The 20,963-nt window shown below is 37.2% G+C and overlaps 1 protein-coding gene across 1 annotated transcript in view; it reads left to right on the forward strand.

Moving 5' to 3' along the window:
- SLC9B1 (solute carrier family 9 member B1) overlaps window positions 1-16,939 on the forward strand; it is a 48,918-nt gene extending 31,979 nt beyond the window's left edge. Inside the window, exons 6-11 of the mRNA XM_061191203.1 lie at window positions 5,045-5,220; window positions 9,255-9,361; window positions 10,247-10,396; window positions 13,823-13,931; window positions 14,483-14,619; window positions 16,727-16,939. Of these exons, the coding sequence (XP_061047186.1) occupies window positions 5,045-5,220; window positions 9,255-9,361; window positions 10,247-10,396; window positions 13,823-13,931; window positions 14,483-14,619; window positions 16,727-16,939 (892 nt within the window). The remainder of the gene's footprint in view (window positions 1-5,044; window positions 5,221-9,254; window positions 9,362-10,246; window positions 10,397-13,822; window positions 13,932-14,482; window positions 14,620-16,726) is intronic.
- The last annotated feature ends 4,024 nt before the right edge of the window (window positions 16,940-20,963 follow it).

The following is a 20,963-nucleotide window of genomic DNA, read 5'->3' on the forward strand; positions in this document are numbered from 1 at the left end:
TTTCATCAGTGTCTTATAGTTTTCTGCATACAGGTCTTTTGTCTCCTTAGGTAGGTTTATTCCTAGGTATTTTATTCTTTTTGTTGCAATGGTAAATGGGAGTGTTTCCTTAATTTCTCTTTCAGATTTTTCATCATTAGTGTATAGGAATGCAAGAGATTTCTGTGCATTAATTTTGTATCCTGCAACTTTACCAAATTCATTGATTAGCTCTAGTAGTATTCTGGTGGCATCTTTAGGATTCTCTATGTATAGTATCATGTCATCTGCAAACACTGACAGTTTTACTTCTTCTTTTCCAATTTGTATTCTTTTTATTTCTTTTTCTTCTCTGATTGCCATGGCTAGGACTTCCAAAACTATGTTTAATAATAGTGGTGAGAGTGGACATCCTTGTCTTGTTCTTGATCTTAGAGGAAATGCTTTCAGTTTTTCACCATTGAGAATGATGTTTGCTGTGGGTTTGTAGTATATGGCCTTTATTATGTTGAGGTAGGTTCCCTCTATGCCCACTTTCTGGAGGGTTTTTTTTTTTTATCATAAATGGGTGTTGAATTTTGTCAAAAGCTTTTTCTGCATCTATTGAGATGATCATATGGTTTTTATTCTTCAATTTGTTAATATGGTGTATCACATTGATTGATTTGTGTATATTGAAGAATCCTTGCATCCCTGGGATAAATCCCACTTGATCATGGTGTATGATCCTTTTAATGTGTTGTTGGATTCTGTTTGCTAGTATTCCGTTGAGGATTTTTGCATCTATATTCATCAGTGATATTGGTCTGTAATTTTCTTTTTTTGTAGTATCTTTGTCTGGTTTTGGTATCAGGCTGATGGTGGCCTCATAGAATGAGTTTGGGAGTGTTCCTTCCTCTGCAATTTTTTGGAAGAGTTTGAGAAGGATGGGTGTTAGCTCTTCTCTAAATGTATGATAGAATTCACCTGTGAAGCCATCTGGTCCTGGACTTTTGTTTGTTGGAAGATTTTTAATCACAGTTTCAATTTCATTACTTGTGATTGGTCTGTTCACATTTTGTATTTCTTCCTGGTTCAGTCTTGGAAGGTTATACCTTTCTAAGAATTTGCCCATTTCTTCCAGGTTGTCCATTTTATTGGCATAGAGTTGCTTGTAGTAGTCTCTTAGGATGCTTTGTATTTCTGCAGTGTCTGTTGTAACTTCTCCTTTTTCATTTCTAATTTTATTGATTTGAGTCCTCTCCCTCTTTTTCTTGATGAGTCTGGCTAATGATTTATCAATTTTGTTTATCTTCTCAAAGAACCAGCTTTTAGTTTTATTGATCTTTGCTATTGTTTTCTTTGTTTCTATTTCATTTATTTCTGCTCTGATCTTTATGATTTCTTTCCTTCTGCTAACTTTGGGTTTTGTTTGTTCTTCTTTCTCTAGTTCCTTTAGGTGTAAGGTTAGATTGTTCATTTGAGATTTTTCTTGTTTCTTGAAGTAGGCTTGTATAGGTATAAACTTCCCACTTAGAACTGCTTTTGCTGCATCCCATAGGTTTTGGATCATCGTGTTTTCATTGTCATTTGTCTCTAGGTATTTTTTGATTTCCTCTTTGATTTCTTCAGTTATCTCTTGGTTATTTAGTAACGTATTGTTTAGCCTCCATGTGTTTGTGTTTTTTTACATTTTTTTCCCTGTAATTCATTTCTAATCTTATAGCGTTGTGGTCAGAAAAGATGCTTGATATGATTTCAATTTTCTTAAATTTACTGAGGCTTGATTGTGACCCAAGATGTGATCTATCCTGGAGAATGTTCCGTGCGCACTTGAGAAGAACGTGTAATCTGCTGTTTTTGGATGGAATGTCCTATAAATATCAATTAAATCTATCTGGTCTATTGTGTCATTTAAAGCTTCTGTTTCCTTATTTATTTTCATTTTAGATGATCTGTCCATTGATGTAAGTGAGGTGTTAAAGTCCCCCACTATTATTCTGTTACTGTGGATTTCCTCTTTTATAGCTGTTAGCAGTTGCCTTATGTATTGAGGTGCTCGTATGTTGGGTGCATATATCTTTATAATTGTTATATCTTCTTCTTGGATTTATCCCTTGATCATTATGTAGTGTCCTTCCTTGTCTCTTGTAACATTCTTTATTTTAAAGTCTATTTTATCTGTTATGAGTATTGCTACTCCAGCTTTCTTTTGATTTCCATTTACATGGAATATCTTTTTCCATCCCCTCATTTTCAGTCTGTATGTGTCCCTAGGTCTGAAGTGGGTCTCTTGTAGACAGTATATAGATGGGTCTTGTTTTTGTATCCATTCAGCAAGCCTGTGTCTTTTGGTTGGAGCATTTAATCCATTCACGTTTAAGGTAATTATCAATATGTATGTTCCTATGACCATTTTCTTAATTGTTTTGGGTTTGTTTTTGTAGGTCCTTTTCTTTTCTTGTGTTTCCCATTTAGAGAAGTTCCTTATCATTTGTTGTAGAGCTGGTTTGGCGGTGCTGACTTCTCTTAGCTTTTGCTTGTCTGTAAAGCTTTTGATTTCTCCATTGAATCTGAATGAGATCCTTGCCAGGTAGAGTAATCTTGGTTGTAGGTTCTTCCCTTTCATCACTTTAAGTATATCATGCCAGTCCCTTCTGGCTTGTAGAGTTTCTGCTGAGAAATTAGCTGTTAACCTTATGGGAGTTCCCTTGTATGTTATTTTTCGTTTTTCCCTTGCTGCTTTCAATAATTTTTCTTTGTCTTTAATTTTTGCCAATTTGATTACTATGTGTCTCGGCATGTTTCTCCTTGGGTTTATCCTATATGGGACTCACTGCGCTTCCTGGACAACTATTGGGTGGCTATTTCCTTTCCCATGTTAGGGAAGTTTTCGACTATAATCTCTTCAAATATTTTCTCTGGTCCTTTCTCTCTCTCTTCTCCTTCTGGGACCCCTATAATGCGAATGTTGTTGTGCTTAATGTTGTCCCAGAGGTCTCTTAGGCTGTCTTCATTTCTTTTCATTCTTTTTTCTTTATTATGTTCTGCAGCAGTGAATTCCACCATTCTGTCTTCCAGGTCACTTATCCGTTCTTCTTCCTCAGTTATTCTGCTATTGATTCCTTCTAGTGTAGTTTTCATTTCAGTTATTGTGTTGTTCATCTCTGTTTGTTTGTTCTTTAATTCTTCTAGGTCTTTGTTAAACATTTCTTGCATCTTCTCGATCTTTGCCTCCATTCTTTTTCCGAGGTCCTGGATCATCTTCACTATCATTATTCTGAATTCTTTTTCTGGAAGGTTGCCTATCTCCACTTCATTTAGTTGTTTCTCTGGGGTTTTATCTTGTTCCTTCATCTGGTACATAGCCCTCTGCCTTTTCATCTTGTCTATCTTTCTGTGAATGTGGTTTTTGTTCCACAGGCTGCAGGATTGTAGTTTTTCTTGCTTCTGCTGTCTGCCCTCTGGTGGATGAGGCTATCTAAGAGGCTTGTGTAAGTTTCCTGATGGGAGGGACTGGTGGTGCGTAGAGCTGACTGTTGCTCTGGTGGGCAGAGCTCAGGAAAACTTTAATCTGCTTGACTGCTGATGGGTGGGGCTGGGTTCCCTCCCTGTTGGTTGTTTGGCCTGAGGCAACCCAACACTGGAGCCTACCTGGGCTCTTTGGTGGGGCTAATGACAGACTCTGGGAGGGCTCACACCAAGGAGTACTTCCCAGAACTTCTGCTGCCAGTGTCCTTGTCCCCACAGTGAGCCACAGCCACCCCCCGCCTCTGCAGGAGACCCTCCAATACTAGCAGGTAGGTCTGGTTCAGTCTCCCCTGGGGTCACTGCTCCTTCCCCTGAGTCCCGATGCACACACTACTTTGTGTGTGCCCTCCAAGAGTGGAGTCTCTGTTTCCCCCAGTCCTGTCGAAGTCCTACAATCAAATCCCACTAGGCTTCAAAGTCTGATTCTCTAGGAATTCCTCCTCTCGTTGCCAGACCCCCAGGTTGGGAAGCCTGACGTGGGGCTCAGAACCTTCACTCCAGTGGGTGGACTTCTGTGGTCTAAGTGTTCTCCAGTCTGTGAGTCACCCACCCAGCAGTTATGGGATTTGATTTTACTGTGATTGCGCCCCTCCTACCGTCTCATTGTGGCTTCTCCTTTGTCTTTGGATGTGGGGTACCTTTTTTGGTTAGTTCCGGTGTCTTCCTGTCGATGATTGTCCAGCAGCTAGTTGTGATTCTGGTGTTCTCACAAGAGGGAGTGAGAGCATGTCCTTCTACTCCGCCATCTTAGTTCCTCCCTCTCCTATTATTTTCATGTCTTCATTTCAAATGGTTTTGAGATGGAGGTAAAGGCTGCAATTTGTGCTTGATCCAACATCTTGAATGAAATTTCTATAGAGTTTTAACCAGCACTAAAGAATATGTGAACATTTTTACCACCATTAAATGACATTCACTCAAAAGCAGAATTTTTACATTCAAAGTCATTGTAAAGAGAAGATGTGGTACATATATATAATGGAATATTACTCAGCCATAAAAAGGAATGAAACTGGGTCATTTGTAGAGATGTGGATGAACCTAGAGTCTGTCATACAGAGTGAAGTAAGTCAGAAAGAGAAAAACAAATATCGTATATTAACACATATATGTAGGATCTAGAAAAATGGTACAGATGAACCTATTTCCAAGGTAGGAATAGAGACACAGATGTAGAGAACAGACATGTGGACACAGAGGGGGAAAGGGAGGGTGGGACGAATTGGGAGATTAGGATTGACATATATACACTACCATGTGTAAAATAGGTAGCTAGTGGGAACCTGCTGTGTAGCACAGGGAGCTCAGCTCAGTGCTCTGTGATGACCTAGATGGGTGGGAAGGGGAGTGAAGGAGGTCCAAGAGGGAGGGAATATATGTATACATATAGCTGATTCACTTTGCTGTGTAGCAGAAACTAACACAACATTGTAAAGCAATTATACTCCAATAAAAAAGTCATTGTAAAGGTTAATATATTTGTTGTACAATTTACTATAAAACAGTTTTGTTAAAAGGATGTTTTTAAGTTGGTTTTCAAAGATTTTTCTCTCAGTTTTGTAGTCGGTGCTGTCTCTCCTGCTGTTGTTGTCCCTTCCATGCTACGTTTGCAAGAAAAGGGATATGGTGTTGAGAAAGGCATTCCAACCTTATTAATAGCTGCCAGCAGTTTGGATGACATTGTAGCTATCACTGGATTCAATACATGCTTGAGCATAGTCTTCTCCTCAGGTAAACAAAAAAATACAACAGCTACCGTATAATTCATTGCTTTTTTTGTTCTTTAAACAAGGTTTGTGGCTTTGCCTCTGCATTTATTAATGAAGACTTTTCTATGTAACATCTTTTTATTCTTCATAGACAGCTCATTCTAGACCAGAGAAGGAATTTCAATGGGTTAAGATACCACTACTTAACACAAATGATTTCCTTTTAATAACCAAATATTCCAATTAATTTGATAACCCGTATTATTACCATTTATCTGTTCTTGTTGCTTTGGAATTTTATAACAGTTTTCAATAGAAAATTTAGGCAGCAATATTATTAGTACTACTAATATATCGAATAGATATTTTGGAGATGTACCTTTCTGGCCATCATTATAAATAACTGGTTGTTCTGTTACTAAGCCAACTTAAATATATAGAGTGTGGACAAGTGTGTGTCTTTTTGGTAGTGATGGGACAAGATCCTGCACCAATTCTAAATCCCAAGGTGATATTTGGTCTTGAATGTCACTTGGCAGAAATTGTGAAAGTAAACATTCCACATTTAATAATGCATTAATTATCTGCCAGTGTTCAAAGTTCAATATTCTGTATTATTAAAGCACCAAAACATTTTAAAGTTGAAAAGTTATATATATAGTTTCTCTTAAAATCATAAGATATAAATGAATAAGAAGGAAAAATGGGAAAAGGTAAAAAAAAAATCTGTAATAGCTATACCCCCAGGAATAATAATTGTGAATCTTTTGATGTAAATTCACCCAGACTTCTCCTTTTCTCCCCCATCCCCATCTATCTCTAGCTCTTTCTCTCCCTCCCAATATTCTTATAAAATTATTGAATATTAACCATACTTTCTTATAACCTGAGTTGTTTTGCATTTACCTGTGTATTGCAAACATGGTCCTTTTCAGTAAATATTTTTATGACATTTGTAATGGTTGCATAGTATTTGATTGGCTGCATCATGATTACTTAACATGTTGAAAATTGAAGTTGACACCAATATTTACTGTTAAAATAACGCTTGGTTGAACATCTTACAGCTAAATAGCTGTACCTAATCTAAATATTTTCTTAATCTTTTTGAATACTTTAAAAAATTTTTTTATTTTTTGCTGCATCGGGTCATTTTTGCATGCAAGCTTTTCTCTAGTTGTGGCGAGCGAGGGCTACTCTTCATTGCGGTGCGTGGGCTTCTCATTGAGGTGGCTTCTCTTGTTGCAAAGCATGGGCTCTAGGCACGCAGGCTTCAGTAGTTGTGGCTCGCAGGCTCAGTAGTTGTGGCACACGTGCTTAGTTGCTCCGCGGCATGTGGGATCTTCCCGGACCAGGGACTGAACGCGTGTCCCCTGCATTGGCAGGCAGATTCTTAACCACTGCGCCACCAGGGAAGTCCCAATATTTTCTTAATCTTAAAAGAGAAATTATTGAGTTAAAAAGTATATAACATTCTAAGATTTTTGAAATATATTGCCACAATATCTTGTCCTACCAGGGTGCACAAGCGTGCCACTTTCTCTTCACCTTCTTCAAAATTAGGTATTTACTAGTCCTTTTTAGCTTAGCTAATTTGACAGGTGAAGAGTGAGGTCTCTTTAAATGAAGTACTTTGAATACTAGTGATGTTAAACAAATGTTCGTGTTTATTGGCCATTAGCATTTTGGAATGTTTAATAGGTTTCTTTTCTTGAAATATTTTGCCTATATCCTATAGGTGTGTTCATCATTTGTTCTTTTGATTTGTTAAGATTCTGCACAAAATTAAGAATGATAACCATTTGTTTTATATCCTATGGTTTTTGTAATTTGACTTTTAACTTTATCTCTTTTCTGCCATTCAGAAGTCCTAAATTTTTTATTGTCAGATCTGGCCATCTTTTCCTTCATGACTGGTATCAGTCATTCTTTCAAAAAATATTTTTTGTGCTCCTCTTCCATTGTACCAGCCACTGTATCAAACACTGAGGATCAACAGTGAACAATAATATTAGTTTTTATTGAGTAATTGCTTTGTACTTGCTGCAAGTTCTGTAGATGTTTTGACTCAATAGTCACAATAGTGCTATGCTCATTTTGCAGATAAGGAAACTAAGGAACAGAGGTTAAGTAATGTGCTCAAAGTCACAGATCTAATAAGTAGGGGAACCAAGATGCAAACCTAGCAGTCTGACCCCAGACCCACACTTTTAACTACTATTCTATCCTGCCTCCCGACACAGCAGACAGAGAAGACCATGTGGCCCATGGCCTCAAGGGGTTTATATTAAACAAATAATTACAGATGTAATAAATATTACATAGCGTAAGATGCTAGGGGAACATGCTACAGGAGACCAAACCTAATTTGAGGAGGACCGAAAAAGTGGAAACCAAGCAGGTACATGCTTAAAAATCCTCTTCCACCACATAACTATGTAAACTGTCTCTTAAAATTTTAAGGACTTTTAAAGTTTTCTTTTACACATTAGATCTTCAAAGCGTCTATATTTTGGAATATAGTAGATATTGAGATCTAGCCTTACCTTCCAGGTCAATTGGCCCTTTTACCATTATGTAATGTCCTTCTTTACCTCTTGTGACAGTATTTGACCTAAAATCTATTTGTCTGATATAAGTATGACCACCCCTGCTCTCTTTGGGGTACCATTTGCATGGAATATCTTTTTCCGTCCTTAAAGTTACAGCAATCTGTTTTAAAATGAAAACAACTTCAATTGCATACAAAAGCTCTACTCCTCTACTCCTTTACCTCTCAGCCTCCTCACTTTGTTATCAGTGTCACAAATTACATTTTTTATATTATGTATCCATTAACATAGTTTTATAGTTATCTTTTGTGCTTTTATCTTAAATTCCAAAACAGAATTAAAAGTGATTTCCTTAGCACCATTAAGGTATTACAGGATTCTGAATTCATCTATTTACCTTTACTGGAGGTTTATATTTAATGCTTTTGTGTTGCTGTCTAACATCCTTTTATTTCCGCTTGAAGGATTCCCTTTAACATTTCTTTTTAGTCACGTCTAGTGGTGATGAACTCCATCAGCCTTGTTTATCTCAGGAAGTCTTAATTTTGCCTTCACTTTGAAGGACAATTTTGTGGGATAGTATTCTTGGGTGGCATTTTTTTTCTTTCAACATTTTGAATATATCATCCTACTTTCTTATAAGGTTCCTGCTATGTAAGCCTCTGATAATTTTATGGACGCTCTCTTATATATGATGTGTTGCTTTTCTCTTGCTGTAATTTTTTAAATGAGCAGAAAGCCTTTTGGACTGTATATTGTTGTTAAGTGGGTGTCTCTGTAGGGGATCAAGGTTCTGGGGTTCCCATTCTACCTTCTACTGTTGTCACCCTCCACTTCTATTATTTTTAATGGAAAAATAGTTCTAAAATATGTATATTTACATACCTTATTGAGTTGAATACACAGAGCATAGCTGAACCTTTTTGTGTGACTCTGGATATTTTTTAAAACGTATTACAATAAACTACATGTATCCATGAGACATTATATTGAAAAATCAGTTGATCCTTGAATATTCCTAGGATTGACCCTGGGTTAAATCTTTTTTTTATGTTGTTGTTGTTGTTATTAAATTGTCCTTTTTATGTTTAAATCATTTGTTTATCATAATAGAATATCAGAGGAAAACATTAACAACCATGTGCTAGGTACCAGAGGTTCCCCTTTGCCAATCTCTGTGCATTCTTCTACCTCACCTGGTCTTTTAGGTTGGGTGTGTAAGGGGAAAACATTGTGGCTTATTACTGCTTTGTTTTCTGGCGTATTTATTCAATGAACATTTCTGAGTTGTGTATATGTATTAAATCATTGGAGAGTACATATTCAATTTATCAAATAGATGTGTATATGTTTTCACATGTTTGAACATTAAAGGTCCATTTTTGTATATTTATTCTATGATACATACCTTTCTTTATGAATCACCTACATTTGATTTTCCGATGTGTTGGGTATGTGAAAATACTTCTCTATGAAATGTTTTTCTTATTGTGTGCCCTTACAGGTGGTGTACTTAGCAACCTCATGTCCTCTTTTCGGAATGTACTTGTTGGTGTACTGGTAGGAATTGTTTTGGGAATGTTTACTCGATATTTTCCAAGTAGAGATCAGGTAAATAAAAAATAATCTATTGTTTGGAAGTACAGTATTTCTTTCAAAAGACATTTCTTTCAAAAATTTGAACTTTTAGAAGATCCATGAAATAATAAATTTAGTATTTAGTTCTCTTTCTCCAAAAGAGGCCTCCAATGCCTACTCTGCTTAAAACTGAGCACAGTTGTGATTGATCCAGGTCAGTGGCCCTAACTGAAGTCCCTGCTTCCTGATTAGGCAAATAAGGAATATCAGAAAAATGTACTTAATTCAGAGTAGCTTCTCCATTCCATCCCACTCCTTTCTTCATTAAATTCCCTGTTGACTCCTGACATTTTTTAAAAAATCTTTTTCCCTCAAACTTTACGTTGAACATTTTTGGAGAAATATATTCCCATTTATCTCTGCATATTTTCTGACTTAAATTCACTCCCTCTCCCTTTGACCAAGGAAACACTATCAAACTCAACCCTTTCCTGCCCTAAAGGATATGCCATTACTCTTAGATTTCTGTAACTTCCGTCTTAATTTCCCTGCAATTATTGTCTTAGCTAAAAAGATATTCAGACATTTATTTTTAAGAATTCTTTGGATATGTTATATGGAACTACAGGTTATATGGGTCTCTTTTCTTTCCTTCTTCTCTTACAGTTAAAGTATTATAACCATTTTACTGACGTTAGTATCAGAGATATGGCAGAAGATGAAACTCAGTAATTGCAAATTTTGTCACTTGATACCTAGTTTGCTAAAATATGTGGTGAGAAAGTCAAAATTTTAGACATTATTTGATACAACATATGAAGACATGGTATCAAAGGGTCAATAATAAATGATAGATAATATGATAATTGTATTATATATTTAACATAAATTAATTTCCAAATATCTATCAAATTCTAGGGAAAACTTGCAGTGAAGAGAGCATTTCTTATTTTGAGTATGTGTGTTTCTGCTGTCTTAGGCAGCCATCGCATTGGTTTGCATGCAGCTGGAGGATTATGCACACTAGTATTGAGTTTTGTCGCAGGGACAAGTTGGTCCAAAGAAAAGGTGAATATTTTTAATACACCATTTATTAAAAGATAAAATAACTGCATTTTTTTACATCTATAATGGACATTTTAGGAAATCGCACTCTAGTTGGAAGATATTCCATAAGTTTGTATCTTCAAGGAAGTGAATGAATCAGTCAAGGAAATAAAATATTTAGAAGGACTAAAATGCAGTCAGAAGTTGAGTTATCACATCAGGCCTCTCTCTTTTTCCCAAGTTTAATGCAATATGATTATATAACTTTTATTGATTTAATTATTTTATTTATTAAAATTTTAGTTATACAATTAATACATGCAAATATGCTCTTAAATATTAAAACAGTAAGAAGGAGACTTCCCTGGTGGCGCAGTGGTTAAGAATCCGTCTGTTAATGCAGGGGACATGGATTCGAGCCCTGCTCTGGGAAGATCCCACATGCCGCGGAGCAACAAAGCCCGTGCACCACAACTACTGAGCCTGCGCTCTAGAGCCCACGAGCCACAACTACGGAGCATGCATGCCACAACTACTGAAGCCCGCGCACCTAGAGCCTGTGCTCCGCAACAGGAGAAGCCACCGCAATGAGAAGCCCGCGCACCGCAACGAAGAGTAGCCCCCGCTCACCTCAACTAAAAGAAAGCCCGCGCGCAGCAAGGAAGACCCAATGCAGCCAAATATAAATAAATAAATAAATAAATAAATAAAACAGTAAGAAGGCCCACATATGGAATACAATGTAAAAGACTCCCTTTCCCCCACCATTGCCAAATATCAAATCCCCTTCCCAGATCATTTCCTCTAATCACTCCTCTATCTGTAGACATTTAGATCACTTCCATGTTTTGTTATTACAAACAGTACTTCCATGAACAATCCTATTCATGTGTGGTTTTGCAAATGTATGAGTACTTCTGAAGGAATAGATTTCTAGAAGTGGAATGGCTGAATTGAGAAATTGTACATTTCTATTTTGATGTGTACTGCCGAATTATCCCGTAAAAGGATTTTATTTACACTGTTTACTACCAACGGTGTAGGAGAGTCCCTAACACCTAAACCCATCAACAGTCTTGGGTATTATCAATTGTTCTTTTTTTTTTTAACAATCTGATGGGTAAGAAACTATATTACATTGTTACTCTTTATTTATATTTCTCTGATTAGTAGTGGAGTAAGCTTCTATTCATATATTCTTTTATAACTACTTATTCATATTCTTTGCCCATTTTTTAATTGGTTTATTAGCCTTTTTGTTCCTAATTTATAGAGTTTCTTTATATGTTAGGGCTACTAATTCTTTGTTATCTACATGTTGCATGTAATTTTTGCTTATCTTCAACTTTGTTTATGATGTCTTTTGTATGGCAGTAAAATTTCCTATAGTCAAATCTGTCAGTTTTTCCTTTTTGGTTTTGGGTTCTGCATCTTGTTTGAGAAAGATTTTTTCATCCAAGATTATGAGATTATAAACATTATAACATCTTATATATTATCATCTAATACTTTGGTAGTTTGTTTTGTTTTGCATTTAGTTCTTTAATCCATCTGGAATCTATTTTTGTGAATGATGTGAGGTAAGGATGTACATGTGTGTGTTTATATATATGTATTCATAGACATACGTATATATACATACATATATATATATGCATATGAATTGTATAGTCTATTTTTGCCAAAGTATTTATTGATTAATCCATTAATTATTCAGTGACTTTTTAAGTGTCTCTTTTAACATGTGCTAAACTCCTATATATATATATATATATATGTATATAAATTTACTTCTGGAATCTATTTAAACTTATCTATTTCTATGCCAATACCACTCTATTTTAAATCACTGTAGTTTTATGTCTCAAAATCTATATAGAAGATTCCCTCTTATTATACCTATTTTTAAATTATTTCTTGGCTGTTCCTGCCCATATTCTTTCTTAGATACATTTTAGAATCGGCTTGAGAACTTCCCTATCCAAAAATCATATGGGCATTTTGTTTAGTATTCTGATAAATTCATAATTATAAGAGAAATTAAATCACTAATAATAAATTACAAATAAATGAAAACTACTAGTTTTTTTACATGATAAAGGAAATCAAAAAGTAAAGAATAAATAGATTTTAAAGATTAAAAGTAACAAATAGGACAATGTGCTACAAAGAAGAAAGAGTAATATTGGTTTTCCTTTGTTACTTCCTTTTTTAAACTTACTTTTATAAATGGCAACCAGAAAACCTAGTCGTAAGGGGAGTAGTTATGAAGATAGTTTATGCCTCAAACAAAGGATATTAAAGTTTTATGTATCTCCACCTGTAAAAAAAGATAAACCCAGACTGAGACTAAAATCTCTTCATCCAAATTCCTGGAAAAGAGCCAGAGTACTGTGATGTCACTAGGGGCATTTCCCATAACCATGTAATTGTGGAAGCAGCACTGGGGGATTCATTCCCAGAAAGGGAAGCCAGGCAGGCAACCAAGTTAGAATCTATTAAATGTTTTGGTTTGGTTTTAAGGAGAAAATAACTTTGATGTTTTCAATATGGGTCCTTTGGAAGCAGGCCTAACAGATTACCAGAATTTTTTTCCTAGTTGTTTAGGACCTATCAGGATTCACTTTCATGGGATTTGGTCCCAGGATAATTTTTAGTGGAGGTCTTCCCAACTCTTTTTTTTTTTTTTTTTTAATAAATGTATTTATTTATTTATTTATTTTTGGCTGTGTTGGGTCTTCGTTGCTACACGCGGGCTTTCTCTAGTTGCGGTGAGCGGGGACTACTCTTCTTTGCGGTGTGCAGGCTTCTCATTGTGGTGGCTTCTCTTGTTGTGGAGCACGGGCTCTAGGTGCATGGACTTCAGTAGTTGTGGCACACGGGCTTCAGGAGCCGTGACTCGCAGGCTCTAGAGCGCAGGCTCAGCAGCCGTGGCACACGGGCTTAGTTGCTCCGCGGTATGTGGGATCTTCCCGGACCAGGGCTCGAACCCACGTCCCCTGCATTGGCAGGCATATTCCTAACCACTGCGCCACCAGGGAAGTCCCCCTAACTCATTTTTGAGACCTGAAATGTCTGAATGATCTTGAGTATGTTCTCATCAGGCATGATGTAGTTCTATCTCTGTTCAGTTGCCTTACAAACAAAAGGTAGAACTCTTACTGTACCATCAGAACATGTGTGGAACTTCAAAGACCTTACTTGTTCCATGACAGAATTACCAAATAATATTTTTATTTTATTGCTTTGTAGATTTCTTTTAATCAAATTCTACCTAAGTGTTTGTATAAAAGAATTAACCTGCTCATTTAATTTTTATTGTTTTAACATTTCTTCTACAAATAAAATATCTTAAGTTTATTAAATGTTAAGAGAGACTTTAAACTTCTGAAATGCAAATACTTATATGTGTCACAATAACTGAAAATTTATTACCCTTTTCTACAGATTAGAGTCCAAAAAATTATTGGAACTGCATGGAATATTTTTCAACCTCTTCTTTTCGGTTTGGTTGGAGCGGAAGTATCTGTCACATCTCTTAAATCAAATGCTATTGGTAAGAATGATTAGAGGCACAAAAATATAAGATTTGAAAATATTTAAGAAAACTTTGAATTATTTTTATTTACAACATGTGTTTGAATGCTACAAGGACCTTCTTCAGAAGCACATGTTGTAACATACATTTGTTCTTCCTTTATCCTGTACGCTCTTTGTAACCAAAGACAACCCTGAATATCTTCCCTGAGTGATCTGAGGAAATGGAGATTAGAAATTTTTCTGAGGGGAAATATTGGATACCATTAGCACCTTTTGAATACTTTCATTTATAGTAAAAGTTCAACGTCTGTTAGCTCAGAATTAAATAAATGTAATTTATCTTATTTTTCATCATACCTCCACCATCATATTATCTCTTGCACTTTACATAGAAGCCTCAATCATATTTGTATTTTTATGATTATTGTTTTTACTTAAAAAAATAAAGATATACAGAGACACTAGCCCTAAAATGCTTTCAACCCATTTACAAATCATATCTCTAGGCATAAAGAACCACTACTTACCAAATATTGTGTTATTTATGTTTGTTTTTATCTGTTGTAGGCATTTGTGTTGCTACCCTGAGTTTGGCATTATTGGTTCGAATTTCCTTTACATTTGTATTGATGTCTTCTGCTGGTTTTAATTTTAAGGAGAAAATATTTATTGCTTTATCGTGGATGCCCAAAGCTACAGTCCAAGTAAGAACATATTAAGTCATTCTAATTATTTTAATGTTGATTTTTTTTAAAAATTCTAAATGAAAAAAACATCCAGTCACAAAATATGGGCCATTAATCTTACTTTTAAAATGTTTGATTGATCATAACTACTCATTAAAATTAATGTAATCTTTAAGAAACTCAGTTTTAAAAGCAATTTTTCTGAAATTGAAAACTGTGCTTTTAATGACAAATACTTCCTAAACTTACAAAAACATTTTTCTGTTTTCCCAAGATATAAAATAAGAGTATATCTGAATGCACTGAAAAGGGCAAATCATTACTTCTGTGTGTTCCTGCCAAATACACATAACGTCAATCTTATCATGAGAAAACATTAGACAAAAGCAAAGTGAGCGACAGTGTGCAAAATAATTGACCAGTACTCTTCAAAAGTGTCAAGGTCATGTAAGACAAAGACAGACTAAGGATCTGTCTCCCATAAAAGGAGACCAAGGGAACACTTACTAAATGCAGTGGATTTAGTTCAGGCATTGGCTCCTGGTCCCAAAAAAGGACATTAGTTGGACAGTTGTTGAAATTTGAATGAGGTCTCTAGATTAGTGTATGTGTGTGTATATATATATATAATATATATTATATCAGTGTTAATTTTCTGATTTTTGGTTATTGTACTGTGGTCATACAAGAGTTAACATTTGGGAAAGCTGGATGAAGGGCATATAGAAAGCCTTTGTATTACTTTTACAATTTATTTGTGAGTCCAAAATCACATGAGAAGCCCCTGAAAGTGAATGAACTTTGGGGTGGGGGGGAGGGAGCAGCAACTTTGTGCATGGGGAGGGGCTGGTTGTGGGGCTGCAGGATGCTCTGAGGTGTGCTTTTCCTTTAGGTATCAGAGTGTGAGGTGGCAGATTTGCATTATATTTAAAACATTGTTTAAATCTTAAAAAAAAAAAAACACTTTTTTTGATTATAAAAAAAAGTATATCTGAAAATTGGAATTTTTACATTTTGCTGAATATTGTAGAGCTAAGTGTTATGATTTTAAACTAGAGACATGTTGATTCTTTTTAAAATATATCTTTCCTATGCCTGCCACCCGCTCTACCATACATGAATGCACATATATTATTTTTAATTATATATTTAATTTGTATGACTATTTGATTGATGACTGAATCTCCCCACTAGATTATATAGGAAGGATAGGAACAGTGCTTGTTTTTTCTGTTATTCTTTTTCCCTAGCACTTAACACAGTGCCTAACATGCAGGAGGTACACAATAAATAAGCATTGCATGCCTACAAGAATGAATGATGAATGAATGAAAGAGAGAGAGAAAAGCTAGACCTTGTAGTTTTGCTCTCTGATTCAGTGATAAGGTATTGCTACTTATTGTCAGACTGTTTAACCTGGCAACATAATGTCTTGATATCCTGAGATTTTCTCCATTGTTATTCCAAAACAGAAGCTTGTGAGTTTCCATGCAACAAAACTCTCTATATGTCATGGTTAGAAAAGCAGGTCCTTGGGACCAGGCTGCCTATTTTGAATACCATATTACTTGCCTATAACCTTAGGCAAGTTACTTTGTAACCTCTCAGTGCCCAGTGTATAGATTCCAAACCTCTTGTCAGTTTTACTGTATCACACTGCCTCCCAGTAGTAAGAACAAGAAGACAGACAACAAAATCCTAAAGAACCATAAGAAACCTTAGCATTTTGTGTTGTCTCGTTGTAGCCAGGAACCTAGTGGTACATGGTAAAGGCAAATATGCAAAGCTCTGGTTTCAGGTGAACTCCTAAGGTTCTGAAAATAATGTGAGCACCCAAAAAATATATTTAAACAGGGGAAAGCTGAGATGACAAGAAAACAAAAACAGCCCCCAAATGTCTGCACACTGGTTTGTCACTTTTTCACTCTCCTTCCAGATATATTTGCTAGAAAGAACATAGGATTGATGAGTAATTTATGAAAATTCCTCAACACTTTGTCTTGTCTCTTTTCTAGTAGTCTAGTGCTAGGTGTTATTTGTTTTAACAGGGCTATTTACTTTTATTATATGTTAACTCCATTTAACATTTTTCTTTATGCCTCATCTTTTTCTCCTCTAAATGTAGGCTGTATTAGGTCCTCTGGCTCTAGAAAGAGCAAGAATCAGTGCACCCCATTTGGAACCATATTCGAAGGATGTGATGACAATAGCTTTTCTAGCCATCTTGATCACAGCTCCAAATGGAGCTCTAATTATTGGCATTCTGGGACCTAAAGTACTTACTCGCCATGATCCAAACAAAATGAAAGTGGAATTAGCAGGATTAGAACTTCATTAAAAAGTTGATTTGCCATCACCTGCCTGCTTCTCTTAATGAATTCTCCTACATGAGAGAAAAATTGAAAGGTACAAATATGTGGAGACTACACAGAACCAAGGAGTTAATAAATATATGATTTCACTACAGATGTTTCCTATGACTTTTTATTCCAAAGTTAATTTAATAAAAATAATATAAAATAGAATGCCTTGTTAGTATTTATGTATTTCAAGAACAAAGTAAATTTATAAATACCCTAGGGAAGTTTAAAGAACTCCATCAGGTTGGATTTACTGTCATAATACAAACTAAGCATAATAAAAAATTAAATGAACCTAATGACAGAAAGATAAGATAGTATAAGTCTCTAAACAGGAGTAGAACTCTCCATCAGGTTAGTAATTCAGTTAAAAAGATTACCAGAAAAAAGAAAAAAAAATGACAAGAATAAAACACACCAAATTTAAGTGGGTCAACTAAATGCATTTTAAATTCTGGTTTTACTACAGTTTATACAGTGCTTTTCACCTGCATTCCCATCACTTGGCTACATAATTTGTGGGGCCCAGTGGAAAATAAAAATGTGGGGCCCCTTGTTTCAAAATCAGGGAAAAAGTGCAGTTAAAAGAATTAAATATAAAGTATTTCCCTTTAGACTATTTTATTATGCACACAATATCATAAGAACAATAGTGACACATGAGTAACAACATACACTTACAAATTGTAAAAATAAACTTTTGGTGTCATAATTTATATAATACAACAAATAATATCTTATTAACATGATAGCTTGGTGATAAGATTTTCCTGGCTTCTTCTGTGCAAATTTGTGTATTAGGTTCATCAAAATTTATACTTTTAGCAACTCATTTTCAATCGATATAATGGAAAGTGACATCAGTTGCTCTTGACAAATGCACGATCACAAAACATTTTTGATAATTTTTCATTTTGAGAAGGAAGTTTCTGCTGATAAAACCATTATTGGAGCTGTTAAGAGTATTTTACAAGCTGTGATCACATCGGGATACATTTCTGATAAATTATTTTGAAATACAAATTCTAGTACATCTAGAGCTGATGATTCTCGCAGAACGTTTTTTTCTAAAAAGATTTAACTCTTCATACAAATCAGTTTCATGTAAGCCTGAATTTAGTTTTAAATGTAAATGTATTCAGTGATACATTGTAAATGTATCACTGTATACAATGATATTTTAATGTTTACTGTCTGACATTTCCTGTAACTTGTGGAGGTTATACCAGAAACCAAAAGTGGCTTCATGACTTGTATATAGTTCAATCACCTATTTATGCATTCTTTCACTATACCTTGAATTACAAGGGAAATTTATTTTAAAATTGTCTTCCTCTTTAATCATTGGTTCATCAAAGCTTGATATGGATATAGTGTTTTTTACCATCAAATGTGACAATCTTTACATTTAATTTCTATTTATAAGCCTTTGGATATTTGTAGCGTTACAATAGCTTTCAAAACCAGAGATTCTAAGTTCACTGAAGAGTTCTAATAACTCCTGGCATGCTGTATTGCAATGTCCATGTGTGCACTTCAATTCTGTAATAATTTGCTGACAAAGTTTACTGCCTGAGCCCCTGCAGTTCCTACCCTGGCCCTCAGGCCTGAGAGTTAATATTTATGTAGGTCCCCCCCAGGACAGGCTCCAGGAATAGAGTTCCTCATCTCTCCTAGTGTCTCTCACTGCTGCCACCATCACCACCAGCAACCCAGGCCTAGGTCCCAGCCCTGGCCACCCCCTATCCAGGACCCCACAGTGCCCCAGGCCACCCCAGGCATATGTGTGTGTGCGTAGCCCAACAACCAAGCTAGCTGTTTGGAGCACTGCCCACTGCGCCTGTCTGCACTGCAAGCTGGCACATCCCATGTGCATACTCTGTTGTCCTGTCAGACGTCAATTACAGAGCACAAGTTCAAAGAAAAAATAACTAAGACTTTCAAGATGGCAACAGCAAAGCATTAAACAAAGTCCTTCTGAGAGTGGGACTCTGTGAGACTTGAGAGGTTGCACACCTGTGAAGCCAGCCATGATGACCATCCTGGCTAATATTTACTGAACTCCCCACATGCCAGACCTGGTGTAGGAACCCATGTAATCCTCACAACGATCCGATGAGGTCCTGCTATCATCCCCATTTTACAGATGGGGAAACTGAGCGTCCTGAAGGTAAAGTGACTTACCCAGGGTCACACAGCTAGCAAGTGGCAGTGTCTGCACACCCAGTCTGGCTCCAGAGCCAGTGCTCCTAACAGCTCAGCTGTACATTCTACTTCATTCTACAGCGGGAGGATTATCAACCACCTCTACTCTCAGAGTCCTCAGGGTCTCACCCACCACAGCCCATCCCTGCAGGCAGGCAGAGCTAGATGCCCAGCCCAGGTTTCTTGCCTCCCAGAGTGAACAGAGGAAAGAGTTCAGGCCAGAACTCCAACCTGCTCAGTCATAGATTTTGGTAATCATACCTAAGGGGCCTTAGGTGAGGATGCCCAAGAAAGATTTATTTAACTGTAGCCGTGACCGATTAGGAAGTCCTGAAATCAATTTGGTGGGCTGTGCCCAACCGTTTTAAAATATGAAATAGAAAAGAAGACAAAGTGTCAGAGTGTACCCCTGAAGCAGAGTGACTATTGTTTTGCATGAGTTTGGTCTTAACTCTATTTGTGTGTGCTGGGTCACACATCAATTCTATTTCTTTCTGTGCCTCCTTGAACGCAAGTCCAGCTCAGATAATTACGTTTCAGCTCTGCTGGCCAGGGCGCATACCCAGTACAGTTGTCACTCCTGCAGTCCGAGGGCACCGTGGTCTCGTTGTGAGCCCCATCACCCCCAGTGATTTGGTTTCCCTGGGGTACTTCATGCAGAGGCTGGGCCCGGAGCTGTGGAAGCACCCCTCCTGGAGGGCCTCAGTGACTGGATCTGGAGGGAGTCAGATTTCTGGGCCAAGACTTGGGTTGAGGAGGGCGGGGCACCTAGAAGGAGGCACCACTGAGCTCCTGCATCTGGACCTCTCTGCATCAGGACTACCCCAATAGCATCATCCCCCACCCCAGCCCCGCATCCCACCTAGGACAGTGGCATGGGGTCCTGCACTGCCAGCGCCCTGGAGGGGCATGAGAAACCTAAACCCAAGCCAGACCCCATGGTGCCTGGTGAATGGAGTCACTTCAGCAAAGAGGCTCAGCCGTGGGGACGAGCATGAGACAGGTGACACACTCAGCACCTGTCAGGTGGTCGATCAAGGTCTTATTGTCACCATGAGTCCCAGGACGGATCCTGGCAGAGCGGTTGTCAGGGACAACAGGCACATCCACGTCCAGAGCCCCTGCAGCTTGCAGGCCCTGTGCAGGGTGCCTTATAAGGCACAGCTCCTTGGTCCTGGCAGTGACCCCACCAGGTGTTGACATCCCCATTTTACAAAGCAGAAAACTGAGGCTCCAGGAGGAAACGCCTTGCTCGGAATCCCACAGCTGCTAAGTGGAGATAATATACGTCAGGGTGTGTTTGGGCATTCAGACTTGAAGTGTTAGACCCGGGCTAGTCCAGCTCCCTTGCAGCAAGTGGGGAAACAGAAATGAAAGGATGGGTTCCAGGCCCCGCAGGGTTTTGGAAGCAGAGCTGAGGCTAGAATCAACCTTGCCCACCATCCATGGGTAAAGTTTCCACCTGCACCCGAGGAGGCCCGCCCTGCCTCTCTTAGGACCTGCCATTGCCTGCTTCTCTTGGTTTGGTGGAAAAGTCAGGGCCTCAGATCCTGGGACCTGGATATAGTTCAGGGGCCACCACCAATGTGCTGTGCATCCTCCTGGGAGAAATCCACATGTTTTCCTGCCGATAAAATGAAGGGGCTGAGCTTGGTGAGTTACACAGCCAGCGAGGCATTCATGTTAGGGCTGTCAGATAAAATATGGAGTGTCCAGTTAAAATTTTTTGAACGATTTTTCAGTATGTCCTCAATATTGCATGGGACATACTAATACTAAAAGTCATTGTTTATCTGA

The sequence above is a fragment of the Eubalaena glacialis genome, chromosome 5 (assembly GCF_028564815.1).
Source record: "Eubalaena glacialis isolate mEubGla1 chromosome 5, mEubGla1.1.hap2.+ XY, whole genome shotgun sequence".
NCBI lineage: Eukaryota > Metazoa > Chordata > Mammalia > Artiodactyla > Balaenidae > Eubalaena > Eubalaena glacialis.